Source organism: Haliaeetus albicilla, chromosome 22, assembly GCF_947461875.1.
Source record: "Haliaeetus albicilla chromosome 22, bHalAlb1.1, whole genome shotgun sequence".
Taxonomy (NCBI): Eukaryota; Metazoa; Chordata; class Aves; order Accipitriformes; family Accipitridae; genus Haliaeetus; species Haliaeetus albicilla.
The window spans coordinates 15,810,663-15,828,010 of record NC_091504.1 but is presented as its reverse complement, the minus strand read 5'-3'; the positions used below and the strand labels follow the sequence as shown (position 1 = coordinate 15,828,010).

Genomic DNA, 17,348 nt, shown 5'->3' with positions numbered 1-17,348 from the left:
CAGTCTATCCTCACTTTATGCATGTGGCTCTGGGGATCTGAGAGACCACATTGTTGATTTTTCTGCTTGGGTCTATGTATCTGATTACTGGTTTCTAAATATAATTGGAGAGAGTGATTTCTTGGCATTTAATTCCACTTCAGAAAATTATCTCATGCGTTAGTTTTCTCCATGTTCTCAAAGAGCACCATGACTTCTCTGCCAAGTGAGAAACTGCAACCTATAGTTTTTGTTAGGAATAAACACTTCAAAAGCAGAATAAACCTCAAAACACTGGGCTGGAAGCAAGTAGGCCACCAGTATGCTGCAGAAGGCAAAGAACAGAAAATTTTGAGAAGAGACGTCAGGCAAATCCTAGGTTTAGAAGCAAGCATTAAATTAGCAAGCATTAACACTTTTTTTTTTTTTCTTTTTCTTAACAGCATTTCCAATGTTTAAGATCATCAGCAAGTCCCACAGTTCAGAGGTCAGAATATCTGGTACTCCCTCAAGGCACATGGACATGTGCATTTCTTCCTCATAACATTCCCCCAAAGTAGCAATACCTTTCTTAACATTCACCAGCTTAAAATAAAGATGTATTGAAAATGTACAATTTATTCTAAGTCTTACAACACTTTTTTACCCCATATATTGCATCACAGCAATATAAAATTCAAGGTCATTGAGTAGAGAACATGATAGTTTATTAGAGCTTCATCTCAAACTCTATAAATACATGCTTTTCCAACATTCTTCATTTTTAGTATTATCTTGTAAGAATTTCCCTCAGAGAGATCAGAGTGATCACGGAACGAAGTTTTAATTATTTAGGCCCAAAGTAATGCAAAATACCAACAAAAATAGCATAAACCTTTAGCATCCAAATTTCTAAGAATGGTAGGGTTTGTAAGCTTAAATATTTAAATGTAAAGGGACTTTATTTCAAGTACTGTAAAAGAGAAACATTGCCACTTACTGGCAGTACCAATGTCTTTGCAATATTTGTAGGCATTTATGTGCCTCTTTCAAAAGCTCTATTAACCTTTACACTATTTGTCAATAAAAAGCCCCATTAACATTTAAACTGTGTATGCCCAACTGTCTACTTCAAACAAGAATCAAAAGATAGCCTGTAAGAAACAGTTATTTATTACAGAGTACATTATTGGGACTATACACATTGATGATTTTGAAAAGCTCACATTTCTTAGAGTAAAAGTAAAAAAAAAGTAAAGGAAAAAAAAAAAAATCAATCATTGATTGGCAAAAAGGCTGCACATGGCCTGAGCAGGAGATGTGACAGCCACACAGGTGAATGGGTGTCACTGAAAACACAGTACAGCTTTGGAAAGAATAGTACAACCAGCTGGAGCCGCTTCAGGAATACTGGAGGTCTAAAGAGATCACACTGTATGTGAAACTGAAATTTAAACACTGCTTTTGCAGTGAGAACATCAGAACTTAACTGACCTTAACAACTAGCCTTACCTGATGTTAACAATTTGTCTTCATCGGGCAAAAACTTGACTTTAATCAAAGATAACATAATCATTGGGTAAGAACTGAAATCACAGCTGTGCAGATGACAGACTCTTCAGTCAAGCTGAAGAGTGCCAAAGACTTGGAAGTGCCAAAGACATAATTCACCAGTTAATGTGTGTCCCCCAAAACTGTTTCAAGCACCACTGATTTAGTAAAATCCCTATATGCTGCCTCTGTAAAGTAGGTATTTCAAAAGGTAAGGAAAAATGATCCCAAAATCTAGAGACAGTCTATTACCACTGCTTTCACAAGTCATTAATGAAGACAGCATGACCTGTTCCACTGAAGAGAAAAAAAAAAAAAAGAAAAAAAATCATTAATTGTCTTCAAGTATGGGAGATGCACTCACAGTGACAACAGAGGCATTCATTTCATTACTTTGCAACAAGGAAATCTACAGACTCCATAGAAAATTTACAACCAAAATGGAGCTAGGGTGACAAATGGCACGAGTGTAGCAACAACAAAAATGTAAAGTCCGCAAATTCAACAAAAATGTTTTTTTAGTGGCTTCACTTCCTCAGGCTCCAGTTTGATGGAGCACCACTTCATGCAATCACTCCTTCCATTTTACGTCCGTCTTGTCTTCTGTTTTTTTGTTTGTCTCTTTGCATCCTCCGAGCCACCTGTGTCAGAACCTGTCTGTCCAAGAGCACGTACTCCTTGCAGTCGAGTTGTCAGCTGTAGCAATAAGGGAATAAGCTGGGCAAAAAAAAAAAAAGGGGGAAGCAGCTTGTGGTTACAATGGTATATATGGTCTGAACAATAATGTTCTTTAGACCCACGCATCTCCAAACAAACAAACAGAATCTACTGCATAAATGGCATATCTACAAAGATATCAAAAAATGGCACAAATCTTGGGAAAGAATCAAACCAAACTTCTGGGAATTTCTGATAATCAAAACCTAAAATGATTGTCACTAACTTTTTTTTCCTGCAGTCATCTAGCCAGGAACAGCAGTTTGAATCCCGAGTTTAGAAAATGACAGCTATTTTCAGTGGAGTCACTTTCAGTAACACTGTAGAAAATCCTGGAGAATCCCATGTTCTGTGCTGTCTTACCCAAGTTTGAGAGGAAATCAAACTGCACAGATAAATTTCTTTATCAGCAAAACAGAAATCCAGTCATATCAGAGAAGACTAGAAGAGCATGACTTGTTAACAAAGACAGAGGGGGTTATATAGTACGTAGTTATATTCCTCTTGAGAGCTTTTCACTAGGGAGGGTGTAAAGCTAGAGACCAGACTCAATGATTTGCAAGATTTCTTCCAGTCTGATTGTTCCTGAAGCCAATAAAATAATTATTTTCATTCCTACTACCACTGAGTCTGGTTATCTGAATTTGAATGATGCTGTACTGGGTTTTTTTTCCCAGAGCTATCAAATGAGAAGACAAAACTCAGAAGCGGCACAGGAACTCACCTTCACACTAAGTTTTTTTAAAGGACAGTAGTTGTCCAAAAACTTGGCTACATTGTAGCTTTTCTTAAAATGTGTCACATAAGGTGACTGCTGACTGCATCTCTGTCTAGATAACCACCTCAACAAACCCTTACTTAACACAGTCCAAAGTATTCATTGACAGGACAATAATATTTGGGTAAGACAAAAAAACCACATGACCTACCTTATCATGGTTGTAACCAGCCAACAACAGAAGCAGCGTCAGTGGTAACGCGATGTAAGATCCTTGGGCAATATCTTGTTCAGGCAGCTTTCTCTGAAAACAGTGGGGACCATGGATTTTTTTTTTTTTTTTTTTTTTTAAAACAGTCATTTCGACTATGAAATCCCTCAGCTTTAAGCAATGTCAGCTATAGGACCATGTGGCACATCCAGGCCTTCCCATCTGACTTCCTCCGAAGTGCTGGTCTAAGATTTACTTTACCTTCAACTTCAAAGCAGTCCCCTTGATCAGATTCATTCATCTGTTACCTTCTTCTTGGGGTTTGCCTTTTTTTAAAGTTAATTTACCGATGGTCAGTCTCCACTTTACAGTCAACTTGGTGTGCTTTGATTTACCCATCACCAGCTGCCCAAAACTCTATGATCCCACTGATAATACTACAGCAGCCATACTAGCGCAAAATCTTTCAGGCACATCTGCATCCTTCATTTATAATTGCCATTTCATGTTTCCCTCATATTTTGCTGGCATCTGAACATGCAGTGATGCAGAAAAGAAATAGATCATTCAAGTATTACAGAACAAACTTCTGTATTACACTTCACTAAATTGACCGCACTGTTCAGAAGTGCAAAAATACACTTCGCTCTCAAGGGCGACGTTTTCCCCTGATGCTAGTTCAAAACCCCTCTGCTTTAGCCTCTACCTCAGCTCCAACAACTAAAGCTCTTTCTGGCCTGGTGATACTTCTTTCATATACACAGAAGTCTTTAAAGGAATTCTGACAACAATCCTATCTTTGTCCTTCAGCCCCCAGTTACTGCAACCTTTCAGTTAGTGTCACGGCTACAATCCCTTCCTGAACTCCTTACTTGCCTCCCATAACATACCAGGTTATTACGTGCCTGCCTGATGCCTTAAATGTAGCCAAATCCAAATTCATAGTCACTTTAATGCCTCTCATAAACCTCTTTATGTTTACATTAAGAGAAAGTTTGGCCAAGACTACAAAATACATGAAGGCTATACTACCAGACATTGCTCTCAAGATGAACAGTTGAACATTCAAGTATTTTGTACTTACAGTGGGACTGAAGATCAGTGTAATGTGTTTATGATATCCTATAGCAGTGAACGAAACTTGAGGCAGGGTATAGTCATACTGTGATTTAGACAATGTAGAATCCAGGAGCACCACATAATTCTGTGGGCAAAAAATACACTCAGTCTACAGCATCAGTAGCAGTCTGAGACAAAATCAGATTTAAAGGCAAAAGTCAGTTTAAGAGACTTCAAATCTTCTGAGACACTGGTCACTCCAGCATGAATACAGTACTGCAGGCGCACCAGAAATAACACTTCAGTGTCCTTAGAGAAAAAAAGATAAAGTGACCTAAGCTAATTTTATTCAGCAATATTCTTACCTCTCCATCTCGGAGCAGTGGTGGGAAATGGAAAAATAAGGATAGGCCTAAGTTGACTGTGTGAATTGGGTTGTCCAGATTTTCACTTTTGTAGAGCTTCACCTGTGAGGGAAAGAAAAAAGCACAAACCAGGTATTTCTGAGCCTGCACCACAAAAGGTATTTCAGACATCCCACATGTTAAGGGATAAAAGCACTTCAAAACTCACCATGTGTTTTATAAACAGAAAGTTGTCAAGTAAGAACACCTGGAATTGTTCTAATCTGGGATGTGAAAAGTCACAGAAACAGTCTTTTTACAGAACTTGAAATCAATTAGGAACAACTGATGACTGACATTTTCACATAATCTAGTGTATTAACAGTAGCCTGTGCTATGCATTAACCAGAACAGAGTAATTCTTTTAAATAATCCCAGCAGTTGCACAGGAATTTGCAGCTGGGGGTTGTTTCTGTTTCTCCAATAGACTCATTTTGTTTGATTTCAGTTTCTCAACATTTATTTAACAAGCTAGACATCCTCAAGCTACAGAATAGGCCTGAAGTCCTCAGCAAACACAGTTTGCTCAGAAACCAGCATAATTAAAGGAGGGGTTGTATCATAGTCAAATAAGGCTGGTAGGGGCAGCAGCACCTCCTTACATGAGGCTGCCTGTACACACAAACATTTATCAGCCGCTGCGCCTCCTCCAGAGGACACAGTGAGCAAAGTGATGGTTTTTGTGGACCACTCTGAAGCAGCCTTCTAGCATCTATACCATTGTTTGTAAACCTCTGGATCAGGTATTTGCCAAGACTCAGCTCTCCTTGCAGACAGAGCCCAACTAAATTCTCATTGATTCTGCTCAGTGCTACCATGGTTGCAGCTCAAACCACAGCTCACCAGAGCATGTCCAGTTGTTTCATCAAGCCCACACAACCAGAAGGGACCAGACTGAGGTCACAAAACCACTTGCTTGTGCCTGTATCAAATCTTAGCACATCTTTCAAAGACAAAAATTTCTACCTTGAAAGCAAGGGTGATGACACGCACCCATCAACAGGACACGAGCATTACATGCAACACAAGACCCAACCTAATATGAAACAGGTACAGGCTTGGATAACTTCCATATAATCAAATTTTGACATCAATTCCTATTTGCTTAGGCTGAACTGCAAGGGTCTAAATTTCCCAAAAAGATGGGAAGCTTGCTTAGGTGCTCTTCAGTAAGGTGATACATTTTCACTTCACACCTGCTCTAACTGTTGGATCCTTTGGATGTCTCCCCAAAAATGCAACAGCTTAGCAATGAGATCTTGGCAGGTGAGATGCTAACAGACTAGTCTGAAAAAAATTCAGGCGTTGCATTTATATTTGTAGGTAACATTTCAAGAAGCTTTTAAACCTGAAAAATGTTACTTTAACTCCTACCACACTAACACCGCTTGCAGATGCTTCCAGCATTTGCACCCTAAGCCAAAAGGATCACAGGTGTTTAGCAAGCTTTTTCAGATCACAGTGTGGTCTTTTGAATTTTGAAAATTTCAGCTTTACTATTTGTCTCTTACTCTCTCTTATGTACTTTTAAATTCATGTGTCCTATGGTATCATTGCATTCATATAATGTCTTCTTGGCAGCAGACATGCATGTCAAAAATTCCAGTTATTTCAGGAATTAATGCAGTACTCTGATACAGAAGACTCATTTCACCCATGGTGTCTTGCTCTCCCTAAAGACAGGGCATCCCTAATCAGGGAAGCAGACCCAGAGATGTACAGGCCAACCTGAGAAAGTATTTCTTAAACACACTCCCATGAAAAATGGAAACATCAAAACAAAGCAGTCAGGAACACTGGAATCTTAATTCTATCTGGAATTCAAATACACCTTCATTAAAGTATTAGTCATAATTTGAATTAAATGTATGCTCTGGCTACTGAACAATTTCCAGTGACCCTGCTAAAAAAACATTGGGAAACCAATAGCCAATACACTTGACAAAGATGAAACACTTGAACTTACACATAACGTGGAGAGATATTCGGAAGATGTAATTACATTTCCACTTAAATCAAACTGATTAATTTGCCGGAACGCTATAATATTAACATCATCAATGTCGCTGTTCCCAACCTGCAACATAAAACACAGTCATGTTTCTACCAACAGAGGAACAGTCAACAGAGAACAGCTAGCACAACACAAACATTGCTCACAATTTTAAACAAAAAGTTAATTTTGTTCTATACTAACAACATGGAAACTTGAAGGCTTTCCAGTTCCAAATACTTTTCCTCCAGAGTGCACAGCTCACAATTACAGATTTGTGCATTATCAGCACAAGGCTGATGGCATTAAGTTAAACTAAAAATGGAAGAAGTATCAAGAGCAACAATTATTTTGGAAGAGGCTGAGTTGCATACACAGGACTGCCTGATATCTGAACATTGGTCTCAATATGTATCCCTCAGCACAGATGCAAAATACTACTATGACAGGATGTTTATACAGTTGATTAATGAGGAATAGGCTCGTATCATAATATAACCTACTTCAAAAATACATAACTTTATATTCTTCAAAATTGTTTAAAATACAAAACATTGGTGTTTCTAAATCTGAACTCTGATCAGAGTAAGGAAAGACATTTACTCAAATAATAACTACAGTAACAGACAGGTTACGGTTAGGTCAGGTGCCATATCAACAGTCTGGTGCCACTGAGGCTGTACTTTTTCCAGCAGGTGTCTTTCAAACACTTCTCTCTCCTGCAGAAAATGGCAGGCTAGCCAGGATACTATTAATACAAGCTACTGCATACAGCTGTCACTTGCAGCACATAACCTTCATATGATTTTCTGGAATCTGGGTTGCCATTCTCTTCCCCTTCCCAATCAGCAAGCACTCTCAAGAAGAAGACACTAAGGACGTGAAAGACTTCTGCCCTTCTGTTTTGCTGCAAAGGAGGGCACCCTGGTCAGGTGGGTGTCCAAACTCAAATAATGACCATCTCCCACTGAAAAACTAACGAAAGCTAATTAACCTTTGCTGGATGTCAAGAGATAAATGCAAGGCAGCTAATCTGAATCTGTAAGGATGGAGGAATATTTAACAAGATTTCACTGGTTTTCAATTCAAAGTTATTACTACGTTTTATAAAGATTTGCTAGTCTGAATGACAATTTCACCTACATCAAGACTGCAGGATTTAGACCAAATAAAGCATAACAAAATCTATCTTATCAATCAATAACTAAATACAAAGATAGGATAATATGACAATTTATGACACCCTAAACTCACTACTGCTTTGTTCCACATCATAGAGAAATGCTGAAAGGTATTCTATACATATATTCTCTTGTTTCTTGGTGCATAGTTTTTGTGACTGTGAAAGAATCCTCTTCACTTGTTTACTGTTTGGGTTTTATCTTACTTCAGTTTTAAGCTACGGTGCAGACACACAATATGGGGACCGTATTTAGGGAGCTAACTTGCTAAAAGCCACTTGTCTAAACAGAATACGTTCAAATACATTGCTGCTGATAGAAAAGACATAATGCTTAGACTGATGCATTTCATATTTAAGTGATACTACAAAAAGAGAAAAAATTACCTCAATTGCCCGATGCTGTGGTAAAGCTCTTTCAATGTGATCATTGCCTTCAGCTTTGAGTTGGACATGATACACACAGCCAGGCTAAAAGCAACATTCGGATGATAAATCCCAACACTGAATAATACATACTTTAATTTTAGAAAAAAGAAAGAGAATTTTCTAACATTTAAGATGCACTACCCAAACAGATCTAACTCTATCCAGTTAAAGTTTTCCTTATCCTAAATAGAAAACTTAACTCAATAACACTATTAGGGGTGCTTACTGCCAGCAAATACAAAAGGGCTATCACAGAACTTTCACTAGTTTATTACATTACAGTATTAAATCATCTGCTGTGAAGTGTTTTAGCTAGAAAGAAAATACATTAAACAGGATTAAAACCTGATCAAATACGGCTTTCTACTTCAGCAAAGTCCTTACTCCATACATAGTGGTCCCATAAACCCAGCTTTCATGTTTCCTGCAGAACAGCTTACTTCACATACATGCTGTACAATCAACATCATACATACACCCAATATCCTGCTAAAACCATGCTGTCACAGTGTTTTCACAAGAGAAACTAAATGCTTCCCCAAATTCTTTTGCCTAAGAAAATTCCCTGCTATAACTCCTGAACACCTGTTAGACACATTCAGTACCTTGAGCGGGGGCTTGTGTCACGTCATGCAAACCGTCCAGTGTTTGTGGGAGGCCATCACAGTATGCTGGCTGCAAGTTCCACAGACTTATACTAAAAGGTTTTTCCCCTTTACGAGAATGAATGTTCACTACATGACAGTGTTTCCTAACACAGTGAGACTCGAGGGAATCTGAGCCAGCAAATGTGATGAGAAAACAGAAATTGGTAGCTAATTAATAAAACACCTTTTATTACTCCATTAGCATGCTAACATAAAAGTAAATGACAGAGAGCATTCTAATCCTTACCAGAAGGCCACGTAGCCTGAATTTGCCCTCTTCATCAGTTACTGTGTCTTCTCCATAGATGCTACAATCCTTCTGCCCCACAGCTTCTACTGAGACTCCCTGCTCAGGCTCCCCATTTAAAGAAGAAACTGTGCCGTAACAGCTAGAGGTATAAACAGAACCAATTGCTACAGATGTGCAGATGCCGTTTTAATGCACATTTTAAGGATATTTTATTGTTATTGCTGATGGAAAAAGTACTTAATATATTTAGCAGAGCATGGAGAAGAAAAGAATTTATAATGTAGATGTAAAACTGTTTAAAGCATTAGAATTAGCCGCAGCTCAGAGCACAATTCAGGAATCAAAGTTCCGTGACCTCCATGAATGGCAGCACTTACCCCTAAGGGCAAGGAAAGGATCTTGAAGTCAGATACCTGAATTGATCTACTGTCCCTAGAGTAGTCTCTCCTCTCCCAATGGACATAGCACAAGCCACTTCCAGTGCCACTGACACAGCGCTTTCATCGCAGTGTCCTGTCATCTGGGCTTAGCTATATATCCACATGCATGAGAAAAGGCCAAAAAAAGTACTTATACACAGCATAATAAAGTTAAATTGTGCCTTTGAAAGTACCCTCCAAACCTTCAGAACAGAGGTGTATCAGGAGAAAACACACATTTTGCATAATGCATCCTGATACAGTACATCACATTTTGCACAGCATTTCAGCTCTACTGACCTGTAAGCTGTTCTGTAACCAGTTACCCGAATTTTAAGATTTTGTCCTTCCTGCACTTCAATCATTTGTGATGATGGTTCAAAGCGAAACTCTTTCATCATGGGTTTAAAATAATACTGGCCTGGGCTCTGTAAAGAGGCATGAAACAAGCTGTTTACTGATAGTGACGCAGAAATTCACCAACTCCAAACAATTGTGTTTCTGCAAGAGCTCCCTGAAGAGCTAAAGTTTTCTGTCCCAACCGTAGGTTAAACTGGTCGGAAAATTTGAGCACTGAAAAACAAGGAGCGTGGTGGACAATAAACCAATGGAACTCCACCAGGTGATAAAGCCTGAAGAGGGAAAGGAAACTATGGCCCTGAAACCTTACCACAAGGCCTCAAGGACAGGAAAGTGACCAGGAGAGAAGGATGTCTGTAAGGAAACTGTTCAGGCATGTCTACACACATGTACAGATCAATAATCTCATTAGATTTCTTTCCTCTAAGGACTCTCAAATGATCATCAACAAATTGGCTTGTTTCATGTTTACAGACTGCAATTTAGTAACTGAGATCAATCAACATCATCTACTACCCGTTGGGGAGAAATCTCTTGCCAGGTTAGATTTCACATCTTTCACTTGCTAAGATTTTAAGTGCTGTCCACTCTGAAGGACCTACATCTCTCATTGTGGGTTATGGTTTCAAAGGAGACCATGCATCCCCCTGCCGCTGAAGAGAGCCAATAACATCCCTATGTTGGACGGCAAAGTAACACAGCGTCACACATGCAGCCACATTCAGGAGAATCAATTTCAACTTACCAGATTGGAAAAAGTCAGCATGCCATTATCCTGTGTAAGGAGGTTGGACCGAAACACCCCTCCACTGAGAGACAAGAGAACTCCAGCAAGAGCCTGGTCATCCTCTGATTTGATCTATTTTTGAAAAAAACAATAGTTCAAGTGTAAGCGAGGGTTGCTCTACGAAGAAGGGTTCAGTTCAGAAGCCCCTTACAGAATGCACAGATGTGCTGGCTCTGAGCACTCAGCTGTGAGCAGAAGAAAACTAACCACGTTTGCAGTGTATCCCTTCCTGTGAGAGTGCAGGGCTACAGAAGTTTGTGCTCTCAACATCTGGGCAGTCACAGCCACACATAGCATGTGTCACCAGAACAGTCATTCTCTATCACTTCATAGGACATGCTGGGGGCCAGAACAAAGTATCCCAAAGACTAGAACCAGGCACTAGTTGGACCAGACTGTACCCAAAAAAAGTCATCTTGAGGGATAAAACTCATTAAGGGAAGGTGGTCCAACTCTACAAAAGCAAATAAAGCCAGTCTTTTGGACTGCAGGCTCTAACTTTTACATTATAAGCCTTGCAAAATATCTCTTGCATGGCAAGTCATGACCTACAACTTAAGCTCATCCACTGAGATTCTTTCCCCATGACAAAATTATCTTATCCCCAAATCCCACACCCATTTGTGTTTGGCTGGGACACGTTGGTTAACTTTTTTGCCTGTCTAGCTCTAACTGTGCACACCATTCATTCAGAGCCCAAAGTGTTTAGGACATTACCTCGAATGTCACCCCAGCAAGAGCAAAAGCTTTGAAGTCCCCAACTGTTCCTTCTACTGCAGTCAAAACAAACCCCTCTTTCTGAGCAGTAACTGTATATTCCAAGTCACTGTGGAGTGGCCCAACACTTCAAATAAAAGGAAAGAACTTGTTTTAAAAAAAGCACTTGGATATCACACACACGTTGTCAAGTCACCATCGCACTTTAACTAAAGAATCCAAAAGATCAAAACAAATCTGTTAATTACCTGTAAGCACCTTTGTCATCAGTGAAAACAGTGATGAGCGGGGAAGTTGCTCCCTTTTCACCAATGACAATCTCAACACCTTCCAATTCAGGATGAATTTGCCCTTCCAGAAATAAGCCTGCTTTTCCATGAATCTCTATCAGCTTTCCAGGACAACTCTCTTGGTCGTTGCAAAGGGAATTTAAGACAAACAAGAACGTCAAAAATACACTCACCATTGTGTCTTACAGCAAGAGTTTTAACTACTTCCAAAGTGATCAGTTGGTGTTCTTTTACCTGAGACTAAGAGATCAACCCACACAATTGTATGGCCTCTCAACACATCTTAAAACATCTAAACATTCCCAAAATTAATAACTAAGTTCCAAAGCTATAAGCACCTCTCCAGAACAAACATTCTGGACTTCCTAAGTGCTTTGAGGATTCATTAAATTACACATACTGCAGCCACACGGAGAAGATTCCAACAATACTCCCTTCTAGCTGATATTACACTGAACTTTGACAAAATTTTTGGAGATCAAGTTCAGGTCAGCATATGTCATACTTAATGACATAAGTAAAATTTTAACACCACCACCCCCCCCCAATGTATTTAGAATGTGCACAACAAAGAGGCACATAAAAAGGGGTACCTAACATTTTCTAGTGATTTCAAATAAAGTATGTTCACTGAGGGCAAGGTGGACACTGACTTAACAAGTGTCATCGACGGATGGATGATAACCCTGACAATTTTGAAGTTTTCTTTTTTGTGAGTATTTTTATTATTGTAATTTACTACATAGAAAACTTAACAGAAACTTGAATTTGGTAACAAAATCAAAATACAAACACTGCTTTTGCACAACTATTTTTCTAGATGAGAGCAATGTGAACAATTCTGAGAATCTGGTGTAATATCCAGAAATCGAGCCCTTCCTCTTGTGCCAGGTGGTCTTTCAGCACTTACAAGCATACTCTGCTGATAAAAACTGTACTTGCACCCTCTACCAAACACCCACGCTTCCAAATTCCAGAGTGAAACTGGCCCAATGAAATAGCTGCAACTGCTACTTTCTTAACATTACCTTTGAAGAGCTAGTCATGCATTCATCTATAAGGATACATTTCTGCCTTAAAAATCTACTCCTTTCAAGCTAGATTTTATTTATATTTACCTCCACTAACAACTGTTTCCACATAAGGCGGGTAGAAAAGCAGCTCTTTTGATGACGGTGTCACAGTAATTTTCTCTCCAGACCTGTAGAACACAAATAAGATACAATTAGAAGCAAATGGAATTAGCAGCTCTCATGTAGAACAGAGTACCGCATATTGACCCAAGAGTCCATCTAAATACCCCAAGGAAAAGGTACCAACAATAACCTAAGCAAAATTAGTATTATGTGGTACTAGTTCCCATTTAGCTGACAGTCAATAAGAACAGGCACGGGTACCGATACAGCAGCTCTTTCCTGTATGGAATATATCACTGTTCTGTTTGGTGGAAACACCAAACAACAGTACAAAGAATACACCTCGTCCACTGGAGCTTGGTATTACCTTGCCCAGTATGAAAATTCATATAAGAATGGTCCTTGGAGTTCTTCCACCATTTCTTGCACTGGTGGCTTTGTTCCTTCCTCCTCTTGACCCTTCTTTTCTCTCTCCTGTCGGCGGGTCTCAATTTCTGCCAGCTGCTGCTCCCTACGTAACTCCTGTACAGATTTCAGGGGCCCCAAAACTAATGCAGGTTCACTGTCAATGGATGACCTGAAAACATGGAGGAGAAAATAAAATCATCTGCTTTCATATGGAGGGATAAAAGCTTGTTATACCTGTTAATTACTGTCTTTATACCACAGCAGACAAGTCCCAGGATTTTTTTTTAAATCCATCCCTTTTTAATTCTGCTATTTATTCCAAGCACAACTAAAACCTTTAACCTCCATATCAATCACTTTCTACTAGAAAGGCTCATTCATAGGGAGTACAGGCAACCTACTTGGCCTAGGAGGAAAGGACCGACTTACAACTCTCACAAATTTTGCCCCATCATGCTGTAACCATTCAAGAAGTTACGGCCCTGTTGCCTCCTCCTCCCCTCTGCCGTGCCTCAGCAACCCATTGCAGAGCCAGTGTCACATGCCTACATCTCAACCACTTTCCGGAGTCCAGCATCTTAGCCTAGCTTAGGTTTTGGCAAGTAGAGAGTCTTAATTTTGCACCAAGTACCAGACACCAGCTCTGCTGCAGGGGCAATAACCTTCCACAGAAGCATGGACAAGCCAGCAGGAGTGGTAAATTCTTAAGCCAAAGGACCTGTTTGCAAGAGTACCCTTAACAAAGCCCTAAACTGAAAGAGAAAGGCTGGAATTCCAAATCTGAGGACAAGCTTAGTACAGAAAGGCTGAATTACAGAAAATAAACAGAAAGACTGGTAAGGTCATTTTTTTTTCCAGTACTAGGAACCTTCCCTCAGAACCTACCTCTCAGGAGTAGAGTATACAAGGAGAAAATAACTCCTATCAGAAATAAATACTTTCAACAGCTGGCAATTCCCAGGAAAAGCTGTGAGTTCTAACCTATGTGCCCTATACATTGGAACTATCCAGCTATCTTGTCACTGTCCACTGAACAGATTGCTAGGTAAGTTTAACCAAGTTCTTTCAATCAGCTCAGAACAATGCATCTCATTTCACTTTCCCTGATCTTACATCCTCTCTTTCCTAGCAATTTCTTCTAGTCTCCAACCATCCTTTGTACCTTATCTTCTGTCTCTTCTACAATAGTCTGAAAAATTGTCGCAGAACATTGTAAAATTCTCTACGAGGAGTGAACTGAAATGATCACAATTACTTTTCCTACAACCACTTTAGATTATCAGGATAGTTCTGCCTCCTGTTTCAGTCTTCGCCTATGTTATATTTTGTCTTTTTTAAGAAAAACAGATACTATTGCTCTATCACACTAAGTTTCATCAAGGCTTTAAATTCTTTCTCTACAGTCCAGAGACAATACAGAAACACATAAAAAAATTTTTTTTTTGTCTTAAAACCTATTAAAAATCTATACAGACACACACAGAGTCTCATGATATTCATAGTAAATTACTACCGTCTCATTTTTGAAACATAACAAGCCATCATCCAAAATTGTTAAGAATCAACTTTATTTTTGGTTGGGGTTTTTGGGTTCTTTTGGTTAACTAAAAGTAAACAGGTCACTGCCATGGATCTGGTACACAAACACAGACTTGCAAAAACAACTGGCTTGCTTTTAAATCCAGAGCTGTTCCTTTCACGTTGATGGCATTTCACAAATTGGACTTTGGCTGAAAAGCTTTAGGCAGGCTTGAACAGAGATGGTCTGTGGCAACTGAGCTGCCTTCAAAGCACTTGCCAATGGTCAGAAAAAAACCCAACCAGCCTAGAAGGTTGGTATAATATTCACCTCCTCACTAAGTTGTTTTTAAAATCCTAATGGCTCTCTGCTGTCTCAGTGTTTCTTTTCCAGCTGCTGTAGTTGCCCAGCAGTTGCAGTTACAGGTTCATTAAACTCGGGGAACTCAAGGCAATGCTCTGCAGGTAATTTGTTCTCTGAAAAGATGTTTTCTACACTCAAAAAAGTTTGAGAACCCATAGTCTAGAACAAGTAGACATCAGCAGAGCATTAACAAAGCACTTATCATTATCAGACACTTCCAGGCAGATCTGGCACCTCATACAATTAAAGCTGTTCACAAATCAGTGCTCCCTAGCGAGCTGTCTGTTCAGCTAAACATAAATTGGCACATTAGCGTGTAATCACTGCATGGTTTTCCTTTTATAACCCTCTTCACACCAGTAACAATGCTCTAAAGCAGCAGATTCTCATTCTGAGGAAACAAAAAAGGAAAAAAATAGGTGCCAGTGCTAAAGAGCTCAGATCTTAGCTAAAACAATACCCTCTGAATTCTGAAACTTCCGTTCATTAAAGTGTATAAAAACTCAGAAAATCATTCCTTTTTAACATGACACACAAGTAGAAAGCAGCTATATTGAAATGAAGTGACAATGTTCAAAATAAGGGCTGGGAATTATTTATGTATCTACAAAGAACTCAAAGCACAGCTTAGCATAAAAACCTCTTACAGTCTAGAGTTGGATGCTGTCCCTTTAGAAAGCAGCCACTGCAGTATTAAAACCAGAGTACAACTTTATGAGAGAGATGTCTTTTTCTTCCACTTTTTATAGCCCCAAGATTTCTTTGTTCTTACTTAATGGTAATAGTCACATCCATCAGTTTATCTGTTACAATTGTGCCAAGGACATGGTGTCGAACTGCAGTGAGCGTCAGTATACTAGGCGAGGACCTGTAAATCCAAGTAACAAAGAGATTAATTCAAGGTTCCCCTCCTACAGAAAATAACCAAATCTTATTTAGCAGAGTTTGTGTTCCCATCCTTAAGTTTGAAGTGCTTTATAAAAGATGACATACAAATTACACAGCAAAGCTGTAGCGCTGAGATGATAGCATATTGGAAAGGGAGCATTTTCCAGCTCTGAACCCCAAACCACTGCATGACATTGGCCAAATCAATTCCTTCCTTTGTGCTTCCTGCTTCCTCTCAAGCTAAAGCTGATCTGATTGATTTCATATGTACAACCCCTTTACACACAGCAGAAGACTGAAAAGTTTGTCCTGTTAGACATAGTTCACCAAGATGCCCCAAGTCTAATGGTGCTTTGCTGCCAAAAGAGGGTTTCTGCTTCTATCCACTCACTCACTTTGTGCTGGCTCTCCTGTTGAGCATACCTCTCTTTGAAGTACTTTTAATTCACTAACACAGTAGAAAAAAATCAGATTTTAATGCTGAATTTGCTTTCTGCTATGTTCATGAATTATAACTAGTCTGGGAACAGAAATCCTCTTTTTGGCAGCACAGAGCCATTAAGCGCATTGCCAGACCACGACCTACAAATAACTAATAAAACATGGCTGACTTAGAAACAGCAGCACTGCTTACTTGTGATTAGGGTGAATATTTATTCAGTTTGCAAAAACTGAGGTGAGCAGAATCAAATCACCACAGAGTCATGGCACTCGGGACGTAGAATGGTCATATATGCCTCTTAGTAAACTTACTATCCTATCTTTTGCATTTAAACTCTCACAAGTGAGGAACAGTTTCCACTGAAATATCTCTCCTTTGTTACACAGCAAAAGCAACATTAAACAGACAGAAGGCTGACAAAAATATCCATTTAAAGTAGTAAAAGCATCTTTAAAGCCTATCATTAGTTGACTGGTTTTTTTAAGACTCCAAAGGGCAAGAGAACACATCTGATACGTTTTGCTAAAGCTTCCCTCTATTGGTTAGAGACCGTCATAGCAACACATCCTGAATTGCTGAAAAAAAGCAGCTGCAGCAGAAGGAAGCTTTATGAAAGCATACTGATAGGCATAAGATCAAAACCAGATTTTGCTCTTACGTGTCGTAAGTGTAATACTCATGTTCAAACTGGTGGCAGGAACGTGGGGTCACTTCATATACACCTGTAAACATGTCAAAGAATGATCATGTCAAAGTCAAAGAATGATTCACTGAAAAAATTCAAGCTTACTGTGTTGGCTGAATTCTCAAGATCACACGAGACCTGAGGTATAGAAACAATTACAAAATTTGACTATGTATCTACTGCCTTTCACATAGACACTTGTAAATTAATTCACCTC

The 17,348-nt window shown here is 39.2% G+C and overlaps 1 protein-coding gene across 3 annotated transcripts in view; it reads right to left on the bottom strand.

The window, feature by feature from the left end:
• Positions 1-664: 664 nt before the first annotated feature.
• Positions 665-17,348, bottom strand: part of LOC104322155 (BOS complex subunit NOMO1) — a 29,218-nt gene continuing 12,534 nt past the window's right edge. For all 3 annotated transcript variants that reach the window (XM_069810036.1, XM_069810038.1, XM_069810037.1), the window contains 15 exons: positions 17,105-17,168; positions 15,889-15,984; positions 13,194-13,403; positions 12,809-12,891; positions 11,649-11,808; positions 11,401-11,527; positions 10,642-10,755; positions 9,837-9,964; positions 9,115-9,256; positions 8,179-8,262; positions 6,585-6,695; positions 4,580-4,681; positions 4,240-4,359; positions 3,156-3,248; positions 665-2,226 (listed from right to left, as the gene is read on the bottom strand). In XM_069810036.1, the coding sequence (XP_069666137.1) occupies positions 2,095-2,226; positions 3,156-3,248; positions 4,240-4,359; positions 4,580-4,681; positions 6,585-6,695; positions 8,179-8,262; positions 9,115-9,256; positions 9,837-9,964; positions 10,642-10,755; positions 11,401-11,527; positions 11,649-11,808; positions 12,809-12,891; positions 13,194-13,403; positions 15,889-15,984; positions 17,105-17,168 (1,766 nt within the window). In that variant the 3' untranslated portion in view covers positions 665-2,094. The remainder of the gene's footprint in view (positions 2,227-3,155; positions 3,249-4,239; positions 4,360-4,579; positions 4,682-6,584; positions 6,696-8,178; positions 8,263-9,114; positions 9,257-9,836; positions 9,965-10,641; positions 10,756-11,400; positions 11,528-11,648; positions 11,809-12,808; positions 12,892-13,193; positions 13,404-15,888; positions 15,985-17,104; positions 17,169-17,348) is intronic.